This window comes from Vicugna pacos, chromosome 13 (genome assembly GCF_048564905.1).
Source record: "Vicugna pacos chromosome 13, VicPac4, whole genome shotgun sequence".
Lineage (NCBI taxonomy): Eukaryota > Metazoa > Chordata > Mammalia > Artiodactyla > Camelidae > Vicugna > Vicugna pacos.
In genome coordinates this window covers 41,761,370-41,783,778 of record NC_132999.1, presented here as the reverse complement: position 1 = coordinate 41,783,778, position 22,409 = coordinate 41,761,370, and the positions used below count along the sequence as shown (strand labels likewise).

Below are 22,409 nucleotides of genomic sequence, written 5' to 3'. Positions count from 1 at the left end.
AAGGCGTCAGCAGCCCTGTGCTGGAGTTGCCCTGTCCTGGGAGGTAAGCTGGATTCATTACCATTCTGGCCCTGTTCTCCGCCTTCCGGGAGCACTAAGCCTCCCCTCTCTTCCTGGTTCCTTGGAGAGCACCACAGCGGCGTCATCCCATCTGTGTAGACGCTGCCTAGGCGCCCACGCACAGGCATGGTCTAGACTACAGTTTGCTGGGAGCAGCTGCAGCACAGACACTGAGTGGGCTCAGCTCGACCCCACCCACCCTGCTAAGGATTCAACTCAGGCAAATGGCATGGGAATTGCTCCAAACTGTAGGCAGAAGGATGAGAGCAGACGTTCACGGAGAGGGAAAAAACACTGGCAAGGAAAGTGGAAGCCACGCTGTTTCCCTTCCCGATAGCCCTTCGTGCCCCCCAGAGCTGGTGGAGGCAACGGAAGCAGGGTGCAGAGGCAGGCCTGGACACGGAAGCTGCTGCAGGCTCACTGGTAGGGTGAGCAAAGACAACCTCCCGGGGACAGACCCTCCTGTCTGCTGCTCGCTGCTGCTGCACAGGCAGGCCTGCCCCACCTTCAAATCAACCTGATGTGTTCCCCTCCAGAGACACACCTGCATATGGCCCATAGGTGCTCCCACTGGGGAGGCCACTTTGAGGGATCCTGGCTTCACAGTGAGATCTGCAAGGTGGAGGTTCTGGCTGCCTGGGTCTCAGAAGGACTTGGGGCCAGGGCCCTCCAGACATGGGTCTGCAGGCTAGGGTGCAGGGCCCTGGCCCAGCCTAGCTAAGGGGCAGCTATCTACCTGGTGTCACCAGGAGCTCAGCAGTCCTGGTTTAGAAGTCTCTGGAGCTTTCAATCTGTCAACTATTTCATGTGCTATCCTCCCAAGTCAGCACCAGTTCCCTTAGAACCTGGACTCAACAGGAAGCTCAGTGAGGCAACAATGGGGGTGAGGGGTGGAGGCTGGGAAGGTGGCATCCCCACCATCTGTAGGTTGTGCTCCTTGATTTTGAAACCTGAGGTTCCCTTTGCTTGGCCCAGCCTTGGGGAGCGAGCTGTGGCCCCAGCTGTGGGCCTCAGCTAGGTGACAGCCATCACGGCATGCCCAGAGAAGGGGATACCAGCACTAATTGTCAGTTTGCAGATAAAGTCATCTAACCTCAAAGCTGCTGGGTGACACGAGCAGAGGCGAGGAAGGCTGGCCAGCAAGCAGCACCACGTAAGGTTCTAAGGCCCAAGATGCTGAATCCAGGGCTATGGTGACAGGGTTCAGGACAGCTGAGCAGGGCATGGTTCAACACAGTGGACATACCACCAATCCCAAAAGGAGGTGGGCTGCAAAGAGAGATGGTGCTGACGCTTTCCTCAGCTTTATCCAACTACAAAGCAGTGGAAGCCCAGCCAAGGCAAGGAGGGGCCTGCCACTCACACCTTGAAGCACCCTCACAGGCCTCCACATAGGGGCGCAGATGCGTGGCCCTGGGCAGCAGACAAACGTGCGCTGAGCCATCGTGAGCCCCCACACCCACGAACACGGTGGGCAGCACAGGGCCTGCCCACATGTGCAGAGAGTTCTGCTCTCAGCTTTGTTCGAGGCTTCCTGCTGCACCCTTGGGTTCCTGGAGAGACGGGTGACCCTGCAAACCAAACCAGTGGTGGCAGAGAGCAAGGGCGGTTTCCTAAGGAGCAAGCAGCAAACCCTGGCCCTGTGCGCCACCTCTGTGTGTGCAACGACAACACAGCTGGTAGCTACGATTTGTCAGCAGCTTCTGATGCTGGCTAAGAGTCCAAGGACTTGTCTCCACTGCAGGGTCAGGCCAAGCCAGTGCTGTCACGATTCAAGTTGTCCCTGTCAGCAGTCTCTATCCCCACCCCATGCTTCTTGGCTCTGTCAAAACAAAACAAACAAAAAAGTTCCTGAGCTGTGCCGGCCTCCATTTTCTGGACTTTACCTCTAGCAGTGTCTACCAAAGGCAAGGACGCGCCCCTCTGTCCAGCCCACTGGGCACCTGGAAGTGAACACAGGTGCTCCCACCCATCCCTGGCCTCGGTCCTATATGCCCTGCATGTGTTAAGGGGCGGTGTGGCTGGACCCACACCAGACTCCAAAAGGAAGGTAGAAAAGAGTCTCTGCCCACAGGACAGTAAGGAAGCAGAACAACGTGGGCAGAGCAGCGGGCCTCATCTTTTCCATGCCACAACACAGACAGAAATATCTGTACGGCACTTGAGGGTGCAGTTGGGGGCTCCTGCTGTCCTCTGCCTGGCCCAGTCACTCTTGGGATAAAAGGATCACCTTGACTGGGAAGCTAGGAGTCAGAGAAAGGGCTCTGGAGTAAGTCAAACCCGGTTCCAAGCCCAGGAGCATCACTTAACAGTGATGAGATCTTGGACAAGGTACTTATTCTGTACCTACAAAACCCAGAGGACAGCATCCACTTTACAGGGTTGGTCTAAGGATTAAGTGAGATAACCTATGCAAAAGGGTTAGCAAGAGTACCTACTGGCATATTGCAAGCATTTGATAAATTGTGCTATTATTAGCTTAGACACAATAGCTTGGAGTATCTCCTCCTGCACAGGAAGAAAGGGATAGTTACGCACTGACTTGCGGGGTGGGACTGAGGAGCAGAAGAAGGTGGGCAACCAGGCTGAAGGCTTAAGAGGCCTTGAACCTGCCATCTGTCTGTTGGCCTGAGACTACAGGCTGGTGGAGAGGGGGTTAGAGGGGACTGAGAGGTGTTGGGTCTGGTGGCCAGCCTGATTGACATGTTCAACTCAGTATGGGGAGGAGAGGTGGCCTGGGGGCTGGCTGAGCTGCTGAGGAGGTAGAGGGCTGCTGGGGAGTACCAGGAATACATTCTGTAGTGGAGGGCACAGTACAGTAATTCTGTGGGTCAAGGGGAATGCCTGTTCTTTTGGGCAGAAGCACACAGCATCTCATCCTCTCACTCCGTTCACTGGTTTGTAGGGGAGTGGAGGCTGGAGCACTAGCTGGTAATCTTCAACTCAAGGCACAGTAAAGTACTGTCCAGGATGATAAGGCCACCTCAAATGAGTTCTTCATCATGACTGAGTTGTGGGGGGAGCTGAACTGAGACTGAGTGCCTCTAGTCCAGGATTTCTTGGAGAGGACTGTGGGAAGGGGACAGAGCACATATACTGGGCTATAAAACTTGTACTATCAAAGGACATAACTCTGGGTGTGTGCATTTGTCAAAACGACTGAACAGTACAGTTAAAAGATCTGTGAAATTCGCTATGTGTAAATATACCCCAATTTTTAAAAAAGCAAGCTGCAACCTTCACCAAATGATCAAAGTTAACACCACTTAATAAAAGGACAAACTGACGTCATATTATTCCTGATATGATGCAACATCACTTAAGCTATTATTTTTTGCCAAAAATGAATAACCTGAGTCTGATCATGAAACAAACTCAAACTGAGGAACATCCAACAAAACAGGCCTATATGCGTCAAAGACATCAATGTCATAGTTACAGAAAGGCTGAAGAACAACTAGTCTCTATTATGGAGACTAAAGACATGACAAATAAATGTGACAGGTGATCTTGGGGGGAAAAAGTTATAAAGAAAAGGACTGGGCAATTGGCAGAATCTGAATATGGACTGGATACTGGATGATAACAATGTTAAATTTCCCAAATTTGAAAACTGCATTGTGGTTATATAGGAAAATATCCTTGTGCTTAGATGCTGAAGTATTTGGAGGCGAAGGGTCATGATGTCTGTAATTTACTCTTAGGTCTGCAGAGACAGAAAGTCCAACCTACTGTAATAGCTCCCAACATCCTGGAGGAATCTGCTGTCCAGATTCACAGGTTCAAAAGGATTTCTTGTAGCTACATAGCTCACGGTGGCAGTACTTGGAATCTCATACTTGTCAGCTGGAGCCAGCCTGGCACCAACCGGAGTTCAGTCTTGGATGCCCCCCTTTCTTCAGGCCAAACAATGTTAAAGGAATGGGGTAAAAAAAAAAAAAAAAAAAAAAAAAGTCCTTGTGCAATCTCCAGGTCTGCCACCTGGTGGCATCTTTCTGTAGCACATCTTCAAAGGGTTTCTGCACCGCTGCAAGATGGTGGGGCACTGCCCTCCATCAGGCTACTCAGGAGGATGCAGTAACAACTCCATCAGAAGACCCCCGCCTCAGCTACCTGTGTAACTGGGGCTGGACAAACAGATACCAGCAGGCTGTGCTTTCTCCTCTGCTCATGGACCTAGGCCTGCAGTATCTCTGTCTGTCTCTGCTGTGGGGCCCTCCAATGTCTCCTGCGGTCTTTAGGAAGAAACTCAAACTCCTCAGTGAGCCTAGCCAGACCTAGGCTACCTCTCCAGCCTCACTGCCCTCATACGCCCCATAAATCCAGCCACATCACACGACTCACAATTCCCTGAGTGTGCCATGAACACCCTTGCCCTGATCTCCTCTCCTCAGCTGGCTGGTCCTCACTCAGTCCTCACTGGTGTCACCTTCTGCAGCAAGCCCTTTGGTCTCCAGCTCCCAGAGCATACTGTGTCTGCTCCCATTTTGCTGTAACCATTGGTTTATCTGTCTGATTCCAGGCTGTGGGCTCCCCTGAGGGAGCAGTCCCAGGTCACCTCTGCTTTCCTGCACCCACGCGGTGTGCAGCAAACTGCTGGATGAGAAAACGGAGAGTGCAGAACTGTTTGTTAGTACCCAGAAGGCACCAAAGTCCAAACTAGGGCAGGGGAGAGAGACCATCCAACTAGAGGCCAGGGGTTGGAGTGGGGCCCAGAAGAAAGTATGGATGGTCCCTTCAATGTCAGTAGCCAGAACCCAGGATCAGAGAGATGGGGGTAACAGCTGTAGGTAGCTGGGCTGCCATGGTACTGGGAATAGTCTGTCCAGGAAAAAGTCTCATGTCAGAAAAGCCTGGATGCCCAGGGCAGGGTGGTTCTAGGCTGATCGCCAGGGGTTGTACTTAAGACACTGTTTGCTGTGGGAGGGCAACCCCCACTCCCCGCCACAAGGAATAAAACCCATTCACAGCATGACTGCAGCATGGGACCAACCCTTCACTGCAGAAGGGACAAACCAGTCCCCATTTTGTTGAGTCCTGCAAAAAGATCTGCTTTCCTGCAGCAAGGGTGGAAGTATGCGAGTGACAGCATGGCCTGCCCCTCACACCGGTGACAGGTTCTCCAGACAATCTAGGTTTGTGGTGTGAAGGTCCTTCTACTGGTCAGAAAAATTCCTACCACTCTTGTTTCCCAAAGAAGAGACCCTCTGGCCTATCTACACATTTAGCTGACTACACCTGGAGAGAAACGATGCAACTCGAGGTGAGCAGTGTGGGTGAGCAGTGTGAAATCTCAATACACCACCCAGCGAAGATGATCTGTGGGTCGGTGCTCTCCAGATCAGACCCCTCCACACTAGAGAGCTGCCCAATCCCTCAAAATTCCCCTGGGCTCCTTTCTCAGTGGTGAATTTCAGACTCGGAACCCACGTGGAAGGCCCACACCCTCACATTATAAAACTATCACAACAATTAAGTCTCACACACAGCTTTACAGGATGCAAAGAACTTCCAAATACATGATTATAACTGATTGCCCCATCCCCAAAACACAGCATTTTCTAGAAAAAGAGATTGAGGCTCAGAGATACTGAGAGACTTGTCCAAAGTCACCTGGTAGTTGCTGAAAGAGCTAGGTATGAACACAGGTTTTCCAACTCCAAATCCTATATTCTTTCTACTTGACCACACTGCTTCCTCAACGGCTCCTTCTCCACCTGATGTGGCTGTGGTTCTAGGAATGCCAACCACAGACAGGGTGGTATAAGCCCCTTTCTTCCTGCTTACCTGTCAATTTCTGGAGTGGCCAGCCAGAAACTGACAGGTGAGCAGGGAGAGAGGGGCTTGTCCCTGGAGAAGGTGTTTCAGGGCCCCCGAACAGAGTCTCTCTGGAGAAAGGAGCTGAGTCGAGGCCAGGTTACTGAGACATTCTCCTATCAGCCCACAAGGTAGCATCCCTGACCTCTTCCTTACCCAAGCCCACCCGGAGCCGCCCCCACTGCACCTCAATACTCACATGAATGCACTTCTACCAGGGCCCCAACTTCCCTACAGACCTGCTTTCCATCCACAAAGCTGCCCCAGGGAACCAAGTGTTTCAAACCATGGACTGATTACCCAAATGCCAGCTGGGAGAACAAGATGAATTTGGGGGTCAGGTAGGCCCAGGTTCAAATTTCATCTTCCGTCATGCACTAGCTTTATGACCCTGAACTAGTCACCTACCCTCCGTGGGCCTCAGCGTCCTCATCTGTAAAAGAGGTATGCTGCGCGGTCTTTGCTGAATGAAGGTGAGCATTCCCTGCTCCACGCTGAGGTAATCTCCCTGGTGACAAGGCTCTTCAGCGGCAGACTTTTTAAACTATCATTTGATGGGCATCTACTGCTTGCCAGGAACTGTTTTTAGTGTTTCCACAACTTTATGAAGTAAAGATTTCCCCATTTTATTGCAAGTCTAGAGACCCTAGCCCAGAAGACTGGGCCAGAGGAGGCACCTGTGGCCTGTTCTCTTTTGTTCCTGCTAGCTGGCTGGAAGGGGCTCTATGTGAGGGCTTTTCCTTTGAGTTTGAATGATAGCCTTCCCTGAAGCGGGCAGGAACCCTCTCCCTGGGAGCCAGAAGGCTACAAGCAATCTCTCTGGGAACCTGCTGGAAGTCATTTGCTTCCCTGCTCAGGATGGATGCTAGGGGGTGGAGAGGTGGATTAGTAATCCCTCGGTTTCAGCCAGGACTCCCTGATGACAAAGATTCATGCCTGTGCTGTCATCTCCACAGTTCCAAAACAGAGTGATGATTTTATTCATTTTAAAAATACAAGATATGTATAGCTCCAATCTGTCAGGAATACATAACATCACATCATTCTCCAAACGCTGTGCTTTACTGTCTCGGGTGGGGGAACAGGGGAACTGGCTGCTACTAACCAGAGCTCCTCCCTTGCACAGGGCAAACCCCACCCCCTAAAGGCTGCTCTGCTGGGCATGTGGGAGAGTACCTGCAGCCGCCAGAAAGGAAGTGACTCAGCCCAGTGGGAAGTGGGAGGGGCGGTCACAACGAGGGCCCTGTGCCCAGCCTGCTCCCCCTCAGCACATCCGCACCAGACCCTTCCTCTGTCGCCACCTGTCCTGGGCAGGACTACAGCATGCTGAGCACAGCAGTTTTGGGGGCCCACAGGGGTCTGAAGACCCCGCTGCTCACAGGGAGCCCAGTGTCTGCAGCTCTGAGGTCCAGCTCTAGTCTCCTCCAGGAGACACACACAAGGAGATTACATAATCAGTGATGTCCCTCTCCACCCCCCTGCCTTGAGCAAGTCCCTACTGGGCTCCTCTGCGGCCTCCATGAAGGTGGGGGGAGGGGGGAAGAGACTGGAGGCTGAAGGCCCCTGGCTGGGAGGATGTGTTCCAGAGTGACGCCGGGAGAAGAAGCTCTAGAGCTGTGTACACAGAGGTGGACCTGCAGGCCCCTCTGGGGAAAAGATAAACGGAGTGAGAAACCAGTCCCTGTGGACGGGGCAAAGGGCTGCACTAGCAGCCTTTCTGAGAGCCATCAGAGCAGAATCCAGGGCAGCATCACCAGCCCTGCCACCGGCTCACCCCTCCCAAGGGCCTCCGGAAGCAGCTGATGTGACAACAACTAATCTGTCACTGTGTGGGTGTTGGAAGAGGAAGGGACAGACTTAACAGCTCTTTCTCGGGCCGAGCTGCCCTAGTATCTCCTATCTAGAGAAGGAGCCAGAGAAAGCCGCCAAGCACACTGGCTGGGAGACATTCCTGGTGGCCCTTTGGCTCTGTTGGGGGAGGGCCCTTCTGTCATGCGCAGTGACAGCAGACGGAGTCACTGACAGCCCTCCCTGGTCATGCCACCCTGCCCTGCAACCAGGGAACCCTGCCTCAGCTCAAACCATAAGCTGCTGCTTTGTTCAGTGGGAACAAGGCCTGCCACGGAGTCCCACATGGGGTTCAGGTCCTTGGCTCCCACGATGGCCCAATCAGGCAAGGAGAAAGTAGCAAGTGACTGAAGAAGGGCTGGCTGAGTCTGAGAGCACCTCTGTGTCCTGGACACGTGTGTGACCTGGACCCGTGTTTCTCTGCTCCAGTCTCCCCACCTTGAGGAGAGGGACAGTGCTGCCCCTGCACAGGGTTCCCTGAGGACTGTGGGGAGCCAGTGTGTGGGAGGCACCAGGCAAATGTTATGTCTCCTTCCTTCCACCCCAGATTTCCAGAGCAACAGACGGGAAAGCCCAGGTGCATGTGATTCTCTCTCTTTATACTGTTTTTAACAGCAAAAGTCACTATAATTATCCTGTGAGAAAGTCAATCTGGACTAGGGCCAGCAAACTGCCTTTCTTTAGCTGCCGCTATCAAAAATTCAATTCAATTCAATTTTACAGCGTTGCAAATGAACAGTAAAGTTCATTTTCTGCAGTTTTACCAAATGCTGCTGGCAGTGGCTGCTCGGAAGGGCAAGATTACAGAAGGCAGGCAGACAGCATGCTCCGCCATCAGAGTGCCGCTCAGACAAGTGGACCCACACAAGGGCCTCGTCTGCTCTGAGCCGCTGAGGACAGCCACCGCCACCCCCGGCACACACTGTCCATGTGTCAGTGATAGCAGGCTCATCGCCTGTCTGCTTGCCTGTGTCTCCCCAGAGGGTGAGCTCCTGGGGGTGGGGCCTGGGGCCTTGACCACTTCCGGATCCCCTGCACAGGCCCAACAGGTGTGCAGAAGACATGGTGAGACCACAGCCAACAAAGCAGAAGGAAATGCACCTGCCCCGGGCCCAGTACTTCCAGCTCCAGGAATTCATCCTCCAGGTCCACTCACACAAGTTCACGAAGATCAATGTGCTCAACAAGGGTCCCTGGAGAGTGTTGGGTAGCAGCAAAAAAACACAAAGACAAAACCACAAAAATCAAAACACACACACACACACACACACACACACACTGCCCCCAGACAGGAAACAATCTAAGTGTCCACCGAGAGAGGACTGGTTTACTTGGTCATGGGCCATTCAGACAGGGGAATACTACGTAGCCTTTAAGAGCAGGCCCACACCTACTGATAGACAAAGATGCCTATAATACATTACATTAAAAAAAAAAAAAAGCAAACTGCAGTACTATTTGTATAATATGATCCCATTTGGGTTAAAAAAAAAAGATTATATACACTCTTGAATATGCAGAGGAAGTTTCCAGAAGAAACTTAACAGTGAATACCTCCAGGCAGTAGAACTAAAACCCCAAGGAGATGGAGAATTTTATTTTATATTCTTCTGTGTTGTTTAACTAATTTTTACTATAGGTTACTAGAACAATAATTTTTAAAAATCTAAAAAATTTCTGAACCCATTATCATTAAGAGTGGTAATGGAATCAGGGGAGGCTGGGTCTTAGAGAAGGCACCCTTGAGGGAGTGCGGCACAGGAACAGGTGTGTGAGAGTAAGGGCCCCAAATGTGTGGGCCGGCATGCTGATGCAAGGCTGCATCCGGAGAGTAGGGGCGGAGGGACCCACTCCAGGTATGCTTAAGCTCTCCCAGATAATTTGCAAACCTGCTTATAAGGAACTTCCTGATTGCTACCTGGTTTCCAAAAGGGCTAGGAAGACCACTAACCTGTTCAACCAGAGATCTGGAAGCTGGTTCACGACGCCTCTTCCAGGACAGAGACCCACCAGCAAAGAGCTCACCTGAGCCTCACCAGAGCCAGCCCCCAGGGACCTGACTACAGACCAGGAACCAGGCCGAACCTGGCACAGACAATAATACTTGCGTCTAATCCTCATTACTACTTTCAGAACAAGGAGCAGCAAGTCCACTTTGCAGGGAAGGAAACTAGGGTTGGAGATGGAAAGTGACTTGTCTAAGGTCACTCAGCTAACAAGTGGAAAAACTGGGTTCTGAGGCCAGGTCTGATTTGAACCTTAAGTGCGGGGTGACATGGTTGAAAGTCTCCTAACCCACTACTCACAGGATAGGAGGGGAGGGACTTGCCTCCAGGCAGTGGCAATTTCCATTCTTCTGGCAAAGAAGAGACTGCTTTAGCTTTGTCCAGGTCCCTTCCAGCTCTACCACTTTATGAGTTCAAGATTCCAAGTGAGCTGGGCTCCCTGGGGCCAGAGCCTGGCCAGGATGGGGGAATGGGACAGCATGGGTTCTAGGGTCACACAAGAGTGGGGTGGAAATTCGGCTCGGCCCTTGCTGGCTGAGTAACAGGGGACAGGTTACTTAACCCTGCTGTGCCTGGGGTTTCTCTGTAAAACAGAGACAACCCCTCCTTCCTTAGATTGAAAGGATTCAATACACATCATAGAGTACTTAGCAAAGGACCTGGAAGGTGGTGGGGAGCCTTCTGCTTCGGCTGGTTCCCTTCCTGTTCCTTCAGGAGGGAACACCTTGGGAGGGGAGTCGGAAGAGAACACACCCCACGGAAGTCACCCTAAACACAGTAATGTCAGGGGCTCCACGTCCACTGCAAAAAAGGGGCAGGACTCTTGCTCTCTAGAGGTGGTGATGCCAGCAGTGGGGTTTCGAAAGCCGCACAGAATTTTGGGCTATGCCAGAACTACGGTCTCCCAAGGGGCTGAAATGAGCCTCTCCCTAAAGGCACTTGCTACCCCTTATCATCTAACCTTAACCTCAAACCAGCTCTGCCCTAAATCCAAAGACAAGTGACAGGCACACCAGTCCTGCCCTTGCTAACTCCCACGACAATGTCCAGGCCACCTTCTCTTCCTTCTAGACCCTTGGGTCACAGATCCTTGGGGCTAGTGATCCTGTCTGCCTCTTTTGACAAGTAGGTGATGGTCTGTAAAGAGATGTAGAGGGGGCAGTTTCCTTCTAAATGATGACAATCTTTCCCAGTTTGCTTCAGTGCTTTCCATCAACTGGAGTGTCTCTGAAATCATCAGACCTGTAGACTGCTGTCCTGTGTAAGCGCTAGGGAGCCTGCACTCACAACAACCAGAGGAGGATGGCCACCACTGGGGGTCTCAGTGCCCTTGGCAAGAGGGACGCCAACTGTGAAAGAGTACCAATCCTTGCTGGGGGAAAGTCAGGCTGCTCTAGTTCATTAAAAGGGGGCCTAGAAATTACCTTAAAAATAACAAAAATAAAAGGTACTCTTTGAAGAAGCAACTCTTCTTGGCATCTATCCTTACCTAAGGTGGGCAAAATCACACATATGCAGAGAGTCACTTCAGCTTTGCCTGGAGAGCAAAAGGCAGAGAATAATCTGTTTATTAATAGTTTGTTGAATAAATTACACAGTGATGACACAATATTGCCAAAAATGACCCAGACTTGCATGAGACAAAGTGGAACCATCTCTAAGATTATAAGTAAATCGAAGGAAGCAACACCATCCCCTCAAATCTTGATTACAGATCCTGAGAGGAGATGCAGGGATGCTGTGGGCCCGGAGCCACCTCCAAGGTGACAGTCTCACCTGAGCAGGTGGAGGAGGAAGAAATGCTCCTGTTCGAGGTCATTCTCTCTTCTAACTTCTTTACACTACAAATGCAAGCACAAATCCTGTGGAAATCTCCCCGATCCCAAAGGGCCTGTTTGCAGCCCTCTCCGCAGCCCAATCCCATTCAGGTCTAGCTCTGTACTCCCGTAGAGTTCAGGGGGATGGGTGCATGCAGGCAGCCCCCGCTCACTTCCCTGATGTTTCTGAGTCAGTCTGGGGCAGCCTGTGGCAGACATCTCTCCTTCCTGAGAAGAGGGACTGACTCTCCTGAGTCAGTAAATCCAATCTCAAGTCTCTTTCTAGGTAAGATCTCCAGGGAGCACTGAGAATGCCATCTCTCCCCTGAGGGTACGCTGCTGTCCAGGACCCCGTCACTTGCTGAATCAGTGTGGATAGCATCAGACCGAAGGGCTGCCCTTTAGGGCCATGTGAAGGCTGAAGCAGTCATAGGAGTTCTGCAGACTCAGCCACTTGAGTTTCTGAAACACTGAAGTAGTTCATCTCCCTGAGCAAATCTGGACATATGGAAGATAAAGGGAAGCTGACCTTTTCCCAGGGGCTGACTCAGGCAAAATCAGAGAGAGGCCTGGCCCAAAGCCGGACAGAGTGCCACCGGCTTTACCACTGATCCTCTCCCATGAGAGAGCTTCCCGAATGGAGCTGGTGGATTTCACTGGCCATTATTTTCTGCCGTCTCCATCTCTGCACTGTCATTTACTCTATCAGCCAAATCAGGAACCTCAGGGTCACCTGCTATCACTTTTCCTCCCTCCATCATCACTTCTAAACAGTCTAGCTGATTCCCTCCCCAACGGTTCTGATCTCTGCCCTTCCTCTGCATCCCAACTGCCTCTGCCCTGACCCAGGCCCCCACCAGCCCTTACTGCAAAAGCTTCCTACAGAGACTCCAGTCTTGTTCTCTCCTCAGTCCATCCTTTACCTGCAGCCAAAGGGCTGCTGGGAAGATGCAAGTTTAATGGTACTTCCTCCACTTAAAACAAATCAGCCCATCACCAACAGAATAAGAAGTTCAAGCATCTTAGCACTGATAACTACCTCTCTGGCACTTTCTGAAGCTGGATCCTTACATGCTCTGTGCTAGAATCTCTCATGGTGGCCTAAAGTGCACACACACCAGCCTGCGTCCACACCTGGGCATTGCTGCTCCCTGCCTGGAGTGCTTCATGAGCCCTCAGAAAAAGTCTATTTACCCTTCAAGATTCAGTTCATTCACCAAGATCCAGTTTAAGTTCTGCGGGCTCTCCAAAGTTCTCCCCAGTTGCCTCCTCATCCCCCAGGGGAATCACTCCTTCCTCTCTGCCCTGACTACACGCTGCACAGACTTCCTCCATGCACGTGTCAAATGGTGAGGAGCCTGACTGATCCCTGTTAGATCACAAGCTCCTCTAGGGCAGGGCCTGCCTCTCCATGCTCCTTCTGTGCCTGGGACCCAGCACATCCCCAGCCACACATGGGGGTTCATGTGTGTGGAACTGGGGTTCTGCATTTTAAGCCACCACACACATCGATGTGTGCTTCCAGATGGTGCTAAGTCAGATACTAGACTAGGATCACTAATAGGGACACACATGGAAGAAACTCTAGATACGTTTTCTCCCATCCATAGTTAAAAATACAATGTTTTTCTCAGTTGTTCTACTTCTATTTTAAAAAATGTTTCTTTTAAGGAGCCGAGCTGAATCATCTGCATGGCGCCCATACACACTGGGTAAGCTCCCCATAGATTTCTTTTTTGGAGAGAATACAATAAAATTCTGTAATCTTGTGACCCGTCAGGACACTTCTGACAGCTCAACGGGACACAGTTTTAGTTGCCACTAATTGCTTCAACTAATTCTTAGAAATTCTTTCCTGCAGCCTGTGACAGCAGCTAACACTTAGCAAGCATTTCTTACTCAGTGTGTGCTAAATGCCCAGCCTGCAACATCTGACTTAATCCTCACAAGTGCCCCACTAGGGAGGGGTCTTACTGCCCCCATTTTACAGATGAGAAAGCTGGCCATGGAGAGACTAAGTTACCTCCAGTGACCGGCAAGGCTCGGATTAGAACCGAGATTCTGTCTGAGAGCAGAGCCAACTAGGCTCTTAACCACTACAGTCGGCTGCCTTCCCAAAAGGTCAAATTAAAGGCACAAGGGAGTAAGTGCGGCAGCCCTTGACAACTGACCTGAGAGGACAGCCTCACCACCTCAGCTGCCCGGGCAGCCCGTAATCTCGGGAAGAGAGGGGCATGTGTGCCAGGCACTTCTGGGCTAGGCAGGGAAGCCCAGGGCAGTGCAGGGAGCGCGTCACCTGCCACCAGTGGCATCCAGTGATCCTTCAGGTACCACCCCAGCACCAACTTTCCTCAGTCAGGGCCTGCGGTGACCTCTGAAGGGGTCTCCAGTCCTTTAGTCTCTCCTCTCCTCTCCCTTCCCTTGTCTGCTGAGGCTCCAGAGAGAGCACTCTAAAACACATATCCAATCATGGCACACTTCTGCTTGAAACCTTTCCACGGCTCCCCACTGCCCTTGGTACAAAGTCCCAAATTGGTCATGTGGTATTCTCTTGTCCACCAGTACTGCTTTACCTGGCACCATGTTCACTTTCATATCATCATACTGAACAATAGGACGTTTCTGGAATAAACTCTGAGTTTACAAGTTCTCTCAGTAGCGCACAAGACCCCTTCATTCTTACCTGGCTGAGCCTTCCCATCCTTCTAGATGCAGCTCCAGCATCATCACTTTTGCCAAGCCTCCCCAAAATCTTCCCAACTCAGGCTGAGCTAGAAGATTCTTCACTGGGCTCCTACAGCCCTCTGTTTCTGCTGCTACTAGCTTTTTTAGACTATGTTTCAACAATTCATTTACAGGTCAGTCTCCCTTAACCAGACCATGAGCTTCTTGACATAAGAATAATAGCTAACATTTACTGAACTCTTATTATGTGGCAGACATTGTTCTACGTGTTTTATGTGTATTAACTTTTTTGAATCTTCATAACAACTCTACGTTATACCCCCAATTTATAGCTGAGAACACTGAGGCACAGAGATGTTAAGCAATGTGTCCAAGGTCACACAGCTATAAAGCTGCAGATCTAGAATTTTAACTTAGGAAGTCTCGTTCCAAAGCCCACTTTGAATTTTTTAAGTGGCAGTTTCTTTTTTTAGTTATTATTTATTTATGGGGGGAGGTAATTAGACTCATTTATTTAGTTAGTTATTTTAATGTAGGTAGTGGGGATTGAACCCAGGACCTTGTGCATGCTAAGCACACACTATCAAATGAACAATACCTCCCCTGCATAGCCTATTCTTTACCTCCATAATATAGGGTACCTGCCCGTCCAGGGAAGGACAGTGTTGCTGTTATGTGGGGAATCAATGAATGAATGAGGGCAATCTCCAGACTGCCCAGATCTAAGGGACACACAACTGGCACAGCAGGGCCATTAAGGAGCACTGGTGCAGCTCACAAGCACTATTCAAGAAGATTCTTCTGGCCTTACAATCACATACCCGGCTCTTCCTTATCTCAGGCAAAGCTAAGCCAAGAGGGAAAGTGCCCAGCCCAGAGTGACTACCCTCTTCTTCATTGCTCTTAAAATCACGCAAAGCCAACCGGTTTCCTCCTGTGACTTAATACAGAACAAAGTCTGCCAGCGAAGGCGGTTGTCATCTCTTCCTTCCGCCAACAAACGGGCATCACATCTAGGGAACGGGGGTGACAGGCGTCAGAAATCCCAGTGCCCCTACCTACTGGTTGGAAGGTGAGGCCAAGTGGTGTGGGAATGGGCGGGATTGACAGGGCACGGCAGGTCAAAGAGTGACCATGGCAGCAGGCTCTCTCCTTGGAAAAGGCCGGCCAAACATAGCACCGGCAAGTAGCTCTGACCGCACCTGAACGCCGCCCGGGATTCCAAAATTCCCTAGCAGCGATGGTGCCCGCGCCAATGGGTGAGGGCTCCTGAAGGAAGCCCTGGCTGGTCCTACCTGGGGACTCATTCCAACTTTCAAGTCACTCGCAGGATCTGAAGGGCAGCATGGAGAGGCAGAGGGTGCCTCCTAGGAAAAACCTGGCTGGTTCAAATCCAGTGCCTACACTTACTGGCCGACTGACTCCAGGGAAAGCTGGCAGTGCCGCTTCTCAGGGCTGCAGTGGGACCGAGGCTCCCGGCAGCCCCCCGGTACCCAGCTCGCACAGCCCCCGCCCCCGCCGCCCGGTAGGGACAGACCCTAGCGGAGAACAGCCATTCGCTATTATCATTTCGGTTGCAGCCAGACGGCCTCAGGCTGTCACTCGGGTCCCCGCGCCACAGCAGCTGAGGCCCGCCCGGCCAACCCGCACCCCCCGCCCGGCTCCCCGCTCCCGGACCCGCGCCCTCACCTTCCCCCGGTGCTTAGCGCTGTTCGCCCATAGTCCGTCGCCCGGAGCCGGGGCTGCTCGGCACTCCGTCCCGGGGGGCCGGGGCCGGGGGAGTGGGAGCCGCTCACCGCCGCCTCCCAGCGCCGCAGCTCGAGCAGCCGCCGCCGCCGCGGCCGCCGCCTCCCTCCATGGCTGCGGCGCCGCCACCTGACAACGGAAGTGACGCACCGTCCCCTCCTCCCGGTCGGAGCCGCAGCCCCGCCCCTCGCCCGTGTCTCCAGCTCACGGCGTAGGGATTGGGTGCCATCTTAACGATGGGCGGAAGCCTTCAGCCAAGAGGCCGGAATCCAGTTGAGGATTGGTTCAGAGTGGGGTACGGGCTAAAACCCGGGAGACGATTGGAGACCGAGACTCTAAGGGGCGGTACTTACCGCTTATCTACGCCTGCAGTGAGGCTGGACGGGAGGCACCGCCCCCGCCCTGACTCCACTGAACCTCGCGTGCCCTACACTCGCCCTCCCGGGTCTGGAGACGTCTCTAGCAGTTGGAAGATCGGCCAGCTGTAGTATATTTATCAGAAAAGTGGTTCTTCCTTGACACCCATTTCTCGGTTTCTGGCGCTCTGTGTGGAGAGGGCTGCCGTGAGGCTCAATCAGAGACAGGAATTCCTGTCGCAGCCCTCACAATTCATTTCCCTCTGGGCCCCTCGCTTTTGTAGAAACTCCGCTTCAATCTGAGGATCTCTGGAGTCTCGACCAGGGAGGTTCACAGTGAAGAGTTCTATTAACGATTCCAGTCACCTAACCTCAGCCCCTCCTGCTGCAGTTTCGGTCTCTTTCCTCCTCCTCCTCCTCCAGCAACCACGCCCTCCGTGAATCAGCTTCTTGCACCAGCAGATGAGCCCTTTAAAGGGATTGCATCAGGCTGGTGACTCACTGGGGCCCTCTGAGGGCCTGGCTTCCCTCCGCTGGCATGCAGAAGCAGCCAGAAGGGCTCCGTGGCAGCAGCATCAGCGACCATGGTCCCACTCTTTTGTCTCCGAGATATGAGCCAGGGCACTTGCTGCAGATGACTATCTAACTCCTGGGTGTCTTTCCAGCTGTCCCGTGTCATTGTGTATTCATCTGTGAGCACACGTGTCCAAGCCTGTGTGCACTGCTGGGTTTTCCTAGGGTGTGTGGCCAGGTTCTTATGTGTATGCGGGCATTTGTCATCCCTACACAGGCAGTGCCAGGACGTGAGAGTTGGTGTAAGCCTGGTTGCCTCCTCCTGTGTCCATCTCTTTCTGTCTCCCAATGCCTGGCACACACTGAGCTGATAGGGCTGACTAACAACAGTAATGGAAACAGCTCCCACTATTATGTCACACACTGTGTTAAGCACGTGCGAGACATCAGTGTCAAGGAGTCTGTTTACAGATGGAGAAGCTAGAGCTTTTGAGAAGGGAAGTGACTTGTCCAAAGACACACAGCTAATAATGGCAGGGCTGGGATTTGAACCAAGTTTCGCAGATTCCAAAAAGTTGGATCTGAGCCCTTGCTGTGTCCCTTACAAGCTGAGTGGCTATGCACAAGCTCCCTAACCTTCCCCATCTGTCAAAATAGGGTAATGCTTTGTGGGATCACTGGAAGGATTCAGTGAGTTTGGAAAAAGCTTCTCACAGGACCTGGTAAAGAAGAGTGCCAGTTCTTGTCTCAGCTACCGAGCTTCAGTGCAGTGGAGGACCGAACGTCAGGCACAAAGAAGCCAGGCCCAGCCCACCAGGCTCCTCTTTCTGACAAAGGGAAAAGCCTAGGGATTCCGGAAGCCCTGACTCTGACAGGAATGAGTGTTGGGTTTTCCAGAGCTCTAATTATCAGCTAGATGAATCACTTGGAGCTGACACCACCATCCCCACCCCCAGGAGACTCTCAGCTGATTCAAAATATAGAATTTTAACAAAGAGGAGGAGGAGGAAAAGCAAAAGGGGAGGAGGAGAGGTAATGAATAGAAAGGAAAGGTGCCAGCCAAGGGAAATGAAAAACTGTTGCCAAGACACCAGCATGAGGAGACCACTGTGCCACACACACACTGACATACTCTCCTGCGGGCTCTCCAACTCTGGGCTCACTGGCAGACAGCGCTGCCACAACAAAGTGACGCCTGTCACAACAGCATGAGATGGCTTCTTGACGAGGTACAGGCAGATGTGCCTGTTACAGGAGATGAGACCTTCAACCCCAGGGAGTTTCCTCAGGCTTTTGAAACTCAGCAAACCCTTCCTACTGGCTGGCTTCTGGCTTCTCTTTGTGGCTAAGCCTTTAGGCCCAAGTTCTGAGTGCCAGGCTCACACCTGGTGACTGGGTACCACCACTGAGGTGAGGAGAGGCACTGTCCTCAGTGTCAGGAGCGCTGGGAGGCAGAATAGTGTAGTGGAGTTGTGCAGTCATGGAGTTTGAGGCATACAGACCTGAGTTCAAATGCCCGCCCTGCTGTTCACTGGCTCTTCAACCTTGAGCAAGTCACTTAACCTCTCTGGGCCTGTTTGCTCAACTGTAAAATGGGGCTACTAATACATACCTCCAGGGTCGTTCCAATGATGAAATGAGATGATTCTCTCATTCCATAAAGATTTATGAAGTGCCTGCTATGTGCAGAGTCTGAGCTGGATGCTGGAGATCCAGTGGGACCAAAAAGACCACAGCTCTGCCTCCTGGAGCATGTAGAGCCCCTGACACAGGGCCTGGAATGCACTGAGGTTCAACAAGCGGTAGCTATTTATGATGACCATCTTGGCATCCTGCCATTACTTTAATCACGGGACCTGGGGAGAGCCCCTCCCCTTCCCCCTGGAAAATGGCCTCAGTTTCCTCAACTGTCAAATGACAGAGTTGAACTGGATCAGTGGTTCTCAATCTTCTCAACTTCAAAGCTTCTTTTAGTAATTTCTGTCCACATGAGCCTTACATCTGGTAGGATTTTGTCTCCTGTACAACCTGCATCGAATCATTTCTTTTATTGGTTATAACCTTGTATTGGAGCCATTAGAGCTTGGATCAGGAAGAACAAGCCAGTGTGATCACCACGCTGTTGGTATAACTCCAGCCTGAACCAGATACCAAGCCAGCTTGGTTAACCTTCACCACATACCATGTGCTGTTTCTCTGGGTCCTTCTGGAACACTGATAATTACTCAAGGGATGCCTGCTGCCCTCAGGGACCCTTTGGCTGGGGATGCCAGACCAGAACTCACTGAACTGGACATTCTCCTTCAGTCCCAACCAGCTGAGAGCTGGAGAGGCCACATCACTTGTGTGGCCTCCAGGGAGATCTGAACTTCAAGCTGCAGGCCCACTCAGCTCTCCTCAGAGCTCAGGTGGGCTCCTCCCCCAGATTAGAGAGACCCTTGTACTTTCCTCTCCAGGACCCAGAGGGGAGGGAGGGGTGTGATGTACCACCTGAGCACTCAGGGTTCCTGGGGGTGGTCGGCAACTGGGACCCCACACTGGTGAGTGTGCGGGCGTGAACAGAGGCACAGCCATGAGTGGCACAAAACCCAAACTCCGATGGGATGGGGACATTGTGAAATACATTTTTCATCTTTTCCTTGGTGTCCCTCGGCCTCTCCCTCACACAGATAGTTAGGTTACTCTGCCTTCATTATGCCAGGAAACAAATGATACGACAGAATGCAGAGTCCATTTTTAGCTTCTGAATTCCCAAAGCCTCGCCTTCAGGGAGGAATGGAAAGAGCATCTGATTTAGAGAGTACAGATACAGATTTAGAGAAGGGGGATCTGGGGACTGAGACTGGACGGGTGTCCCTGCGAAGAGAGACGCGTCCCCACAGCCTCCAAGCAGAGGGTATCAGCTGGCTCTCAGGGACGGGAAATTCCTTCTCCTGATGGAGCGCCAGCGAATAACAAAACCCTCTGAAGAAACAGCTGTGTGTTGCACTGGCACAAACAGGGCCTAACTAACTCAAGACCCTAAGAATTTCCTGGGCCTGACTGGCCTGGAAAAAGCAGAGTAAGAATCTGAACACTGATGGGGGCCGGGTTCCGCTTGGAGGGGATCTCAGGAGGCCTGCTGGTGAGGGAGGAGCAACTCAGCAGCCACCCGAGTGGGCCGATGACAGAAGACCAGGACAAAACGAGGACATCTCAGTGGACGCTAGTGTGACTGGACCAGACACCACCAGATCACACTGCCCTTCCCATGCTTGGGGACCTTGAAAGAAGTGCCCTAGAATTCAACCAATTCTGAGGGAAGTGGTGGGGAACTTTGAGTTGGCTACAATTATGTTTCTGCCACTCTGGCTGAGTGAGGCAAAATGTGAATTCAGTTGAGTTAGAGAAAATTCAAGTTATATTTCTTACACACCAGAAATTGGAATGAGCCACACTCCTTACCCACAAGGCCTCATGTCATTGCCTCACCCCCTCCCATCTCTCCTGCCTCATCTGCCCCTCTCCCCCATCAATAGTTGTAATGGTGCTGTTATTTCCCCCAAGCCCCAAGCTTTCCTGCCTCAAGACCTTTGCACCGGCAGTTTCTTCTGCCTTCCTTTGGCTCTTTAAATGGGCAGGCTCTTTCTCAGTTTACTTTCACTTCTTCAGACCACATTTTCTGAAATAAGACTGCCTCTCTATTCTCTCAAAGTGCCCTGTTTATTTCCTTCACGACAACTACATTTTTACTTTTGTTCGTCTCTCCCCCTCTAAAATGTCAGCTCCCTAAGAGCAGGACCGCAGTCCCTCTAGATGTTCCCTCAGTAGCTAGCGCTGTGACTTCAATTACTTGTGGAATGACCTGTGGCAGTTATGGAATTCCTGGCTTGCCAAAGGCTGAGCTCCCTCAATCCCTACCCGGGACACCGCCAGCCTTTCCCAGTGATCCAGGATCAGATGCCAAAATCCATAACCTTGGGGCTTGAGCACTTAGCTGTGCTCCACCCCAGGGGCTCAGCAGGAGTGTGTCTCAGAGGGGCCTGCTTCCCTCCTTCCCACCTGTCCTCCTGGCGCTTTGCCTAGGAACCACGGGGGCCTGCCGGGGTCTGCACGATGCTCATGGAACACGTCCAGAGTCTCTTATCTCAGCAGTCCACGCTAGTCCTACCACTGCCCTCCCTGGTCTGGGGGCTCTCCCTTGCTCTGCTGAGGATGTAGAAGCCCCTGGTACATTATGTAAAAGACTCACAGCTAGATCTCTCTTCTATCCTTAGGCCAAACTTCCAAAATAAGCCCTCTTCAAGTCTGGAAGCATATGCAGACATGTGGGAAGTCTGCAAGAGAGGCTGTGTGGGGACTTCCCTGGCCAGTTCATCACTTCAGACGGGTGACTCTCTTCCCACTGGCTGTGAGTACGGGGACATTTCCACAGTGAGGACCTCCCTTCTGTGCCTTCCCTCTGGTTTCTCTTACCAGTAGGCTTCTTACTGTGTTGCTCCCCTTAACTCTAGCTGTCAGAGGGGCCTGGGAACTCAGAAAAGTGGTTTTCTCCTGGCTCGGACCCACTGTTCTCTCCTGAAGGCAAAGGGCAGAGTCCAAGTGGCTTCTGGGACCTCTGGGCAATCAAATAAATACAATATGCAGAAGACTTATGGTGGGTGGGTAGGTGGGTGTAAATAATGCAGATTCTAGGGTTCCAGATTCTGTTTCAAATCTGGGGTGAGGGGCAGCCAGGAAGGCAGCTCTTCTAGACACATCCCTGTTGGCTTTGATGAGGTGGTCCAAGGACAACACTCGGACAGACTGGGCTAGAACATGAATGCAATGACCTTGGGCTGCTGATGCCCAGATGAACACTACTCTCTAATTTCCCTCAGGAAATGACTACCTCCTACATGAGATTACAAGCCCCTCTCAGGAAGGGGCCAAATTTTATTGGACAGTGTGTGCTCAGCAGGAGGCCTGGCGCACAGCAGCTGTTCTGTGGATTCCGCTTGATGAAGACAAACTCTCTGGTCCCACAGGACAGAGCCGCTTGTACTGAGGTGGTTGCTTGCCTTGGCAGGGCTGGTATGGCTGCAGAGCAGCTACAACAAAGACCTAGGTTCCAACCCTGAGAAACCCTTCTTCCCTGAGGACCCGACGACTCTCAGAAGCAGAACCAGATTTCTTGCCGTTGGCTGAGCCCCCACATTTGAGGAGACAGCCCGGGATTACTCCATCTCTCCACCTCAGAAAGGAGCAAGGAGACTAACGTCCTCTTCAACAGGAAATCTGAACAGAAAAGCCACTTTCCCCCCGACCAGACTGAAGGCCTCACCCACATTCTCAAACTTTGCTGCATATTAGTATCACTTGGGAAACTTAAGCGATTCCCACTGCCCAGGCAACACCTCATACCAATTAAATCTGTGACAGTGGGATAGGTGATTCCAATGTGCAGGCAAACTTGGGACCCAGGACCCGGGAACACAGGACCAACAGGGAGCCCAGCACTTAGGGGAAAGCATGAGGCATGGGCTTGTTTACATCCCCGTTTCGTTTCGTGAGAAAACAAACATGATTGCAAGAGAAACAGG

General features: G+C 51.9%; 1 protein-coding gene across 4 annotated transcripts in view; it reads right to left on the bottom strand.

The window, feature by feature from the left end:
• The window catches only part of STK40 (serine/threonine kinase 40), a 37,582-nt gene extending 20,873 nt beyond the window's left edge, over positions 1–16,709 (bottom strand). The window contains exons 1-2 of one of the 4 annotated variants that reach the window (XM_072974759.1): positions 15,923–16,105; positions 11,508–11,572 (exon numbers count right to left, since the gene is read on the bottom strand). In XM_072974759.1, the coding sequence (XP_072830860.1) occupies positions 11,508–11,550 (43 nt within the window). In that variant the 5' untranslated portion in view covers positions 11,551–11,572; positions 15,923–16,105. Of the gene's footprint in view, positions 1–1,153; positions 1,883–11,507; positions 11,573–15,922; positions 16,106–16,332 lie in introns of those variants that run through there. The other 3 variants (XM_072974762.1, XM_015246488.3, XM_072974760.1) reach the window with 3 other exon arrangements.
• Between the last annotated feature and the right edge of the window lie 5,700 nt (positions 16,710–22,409).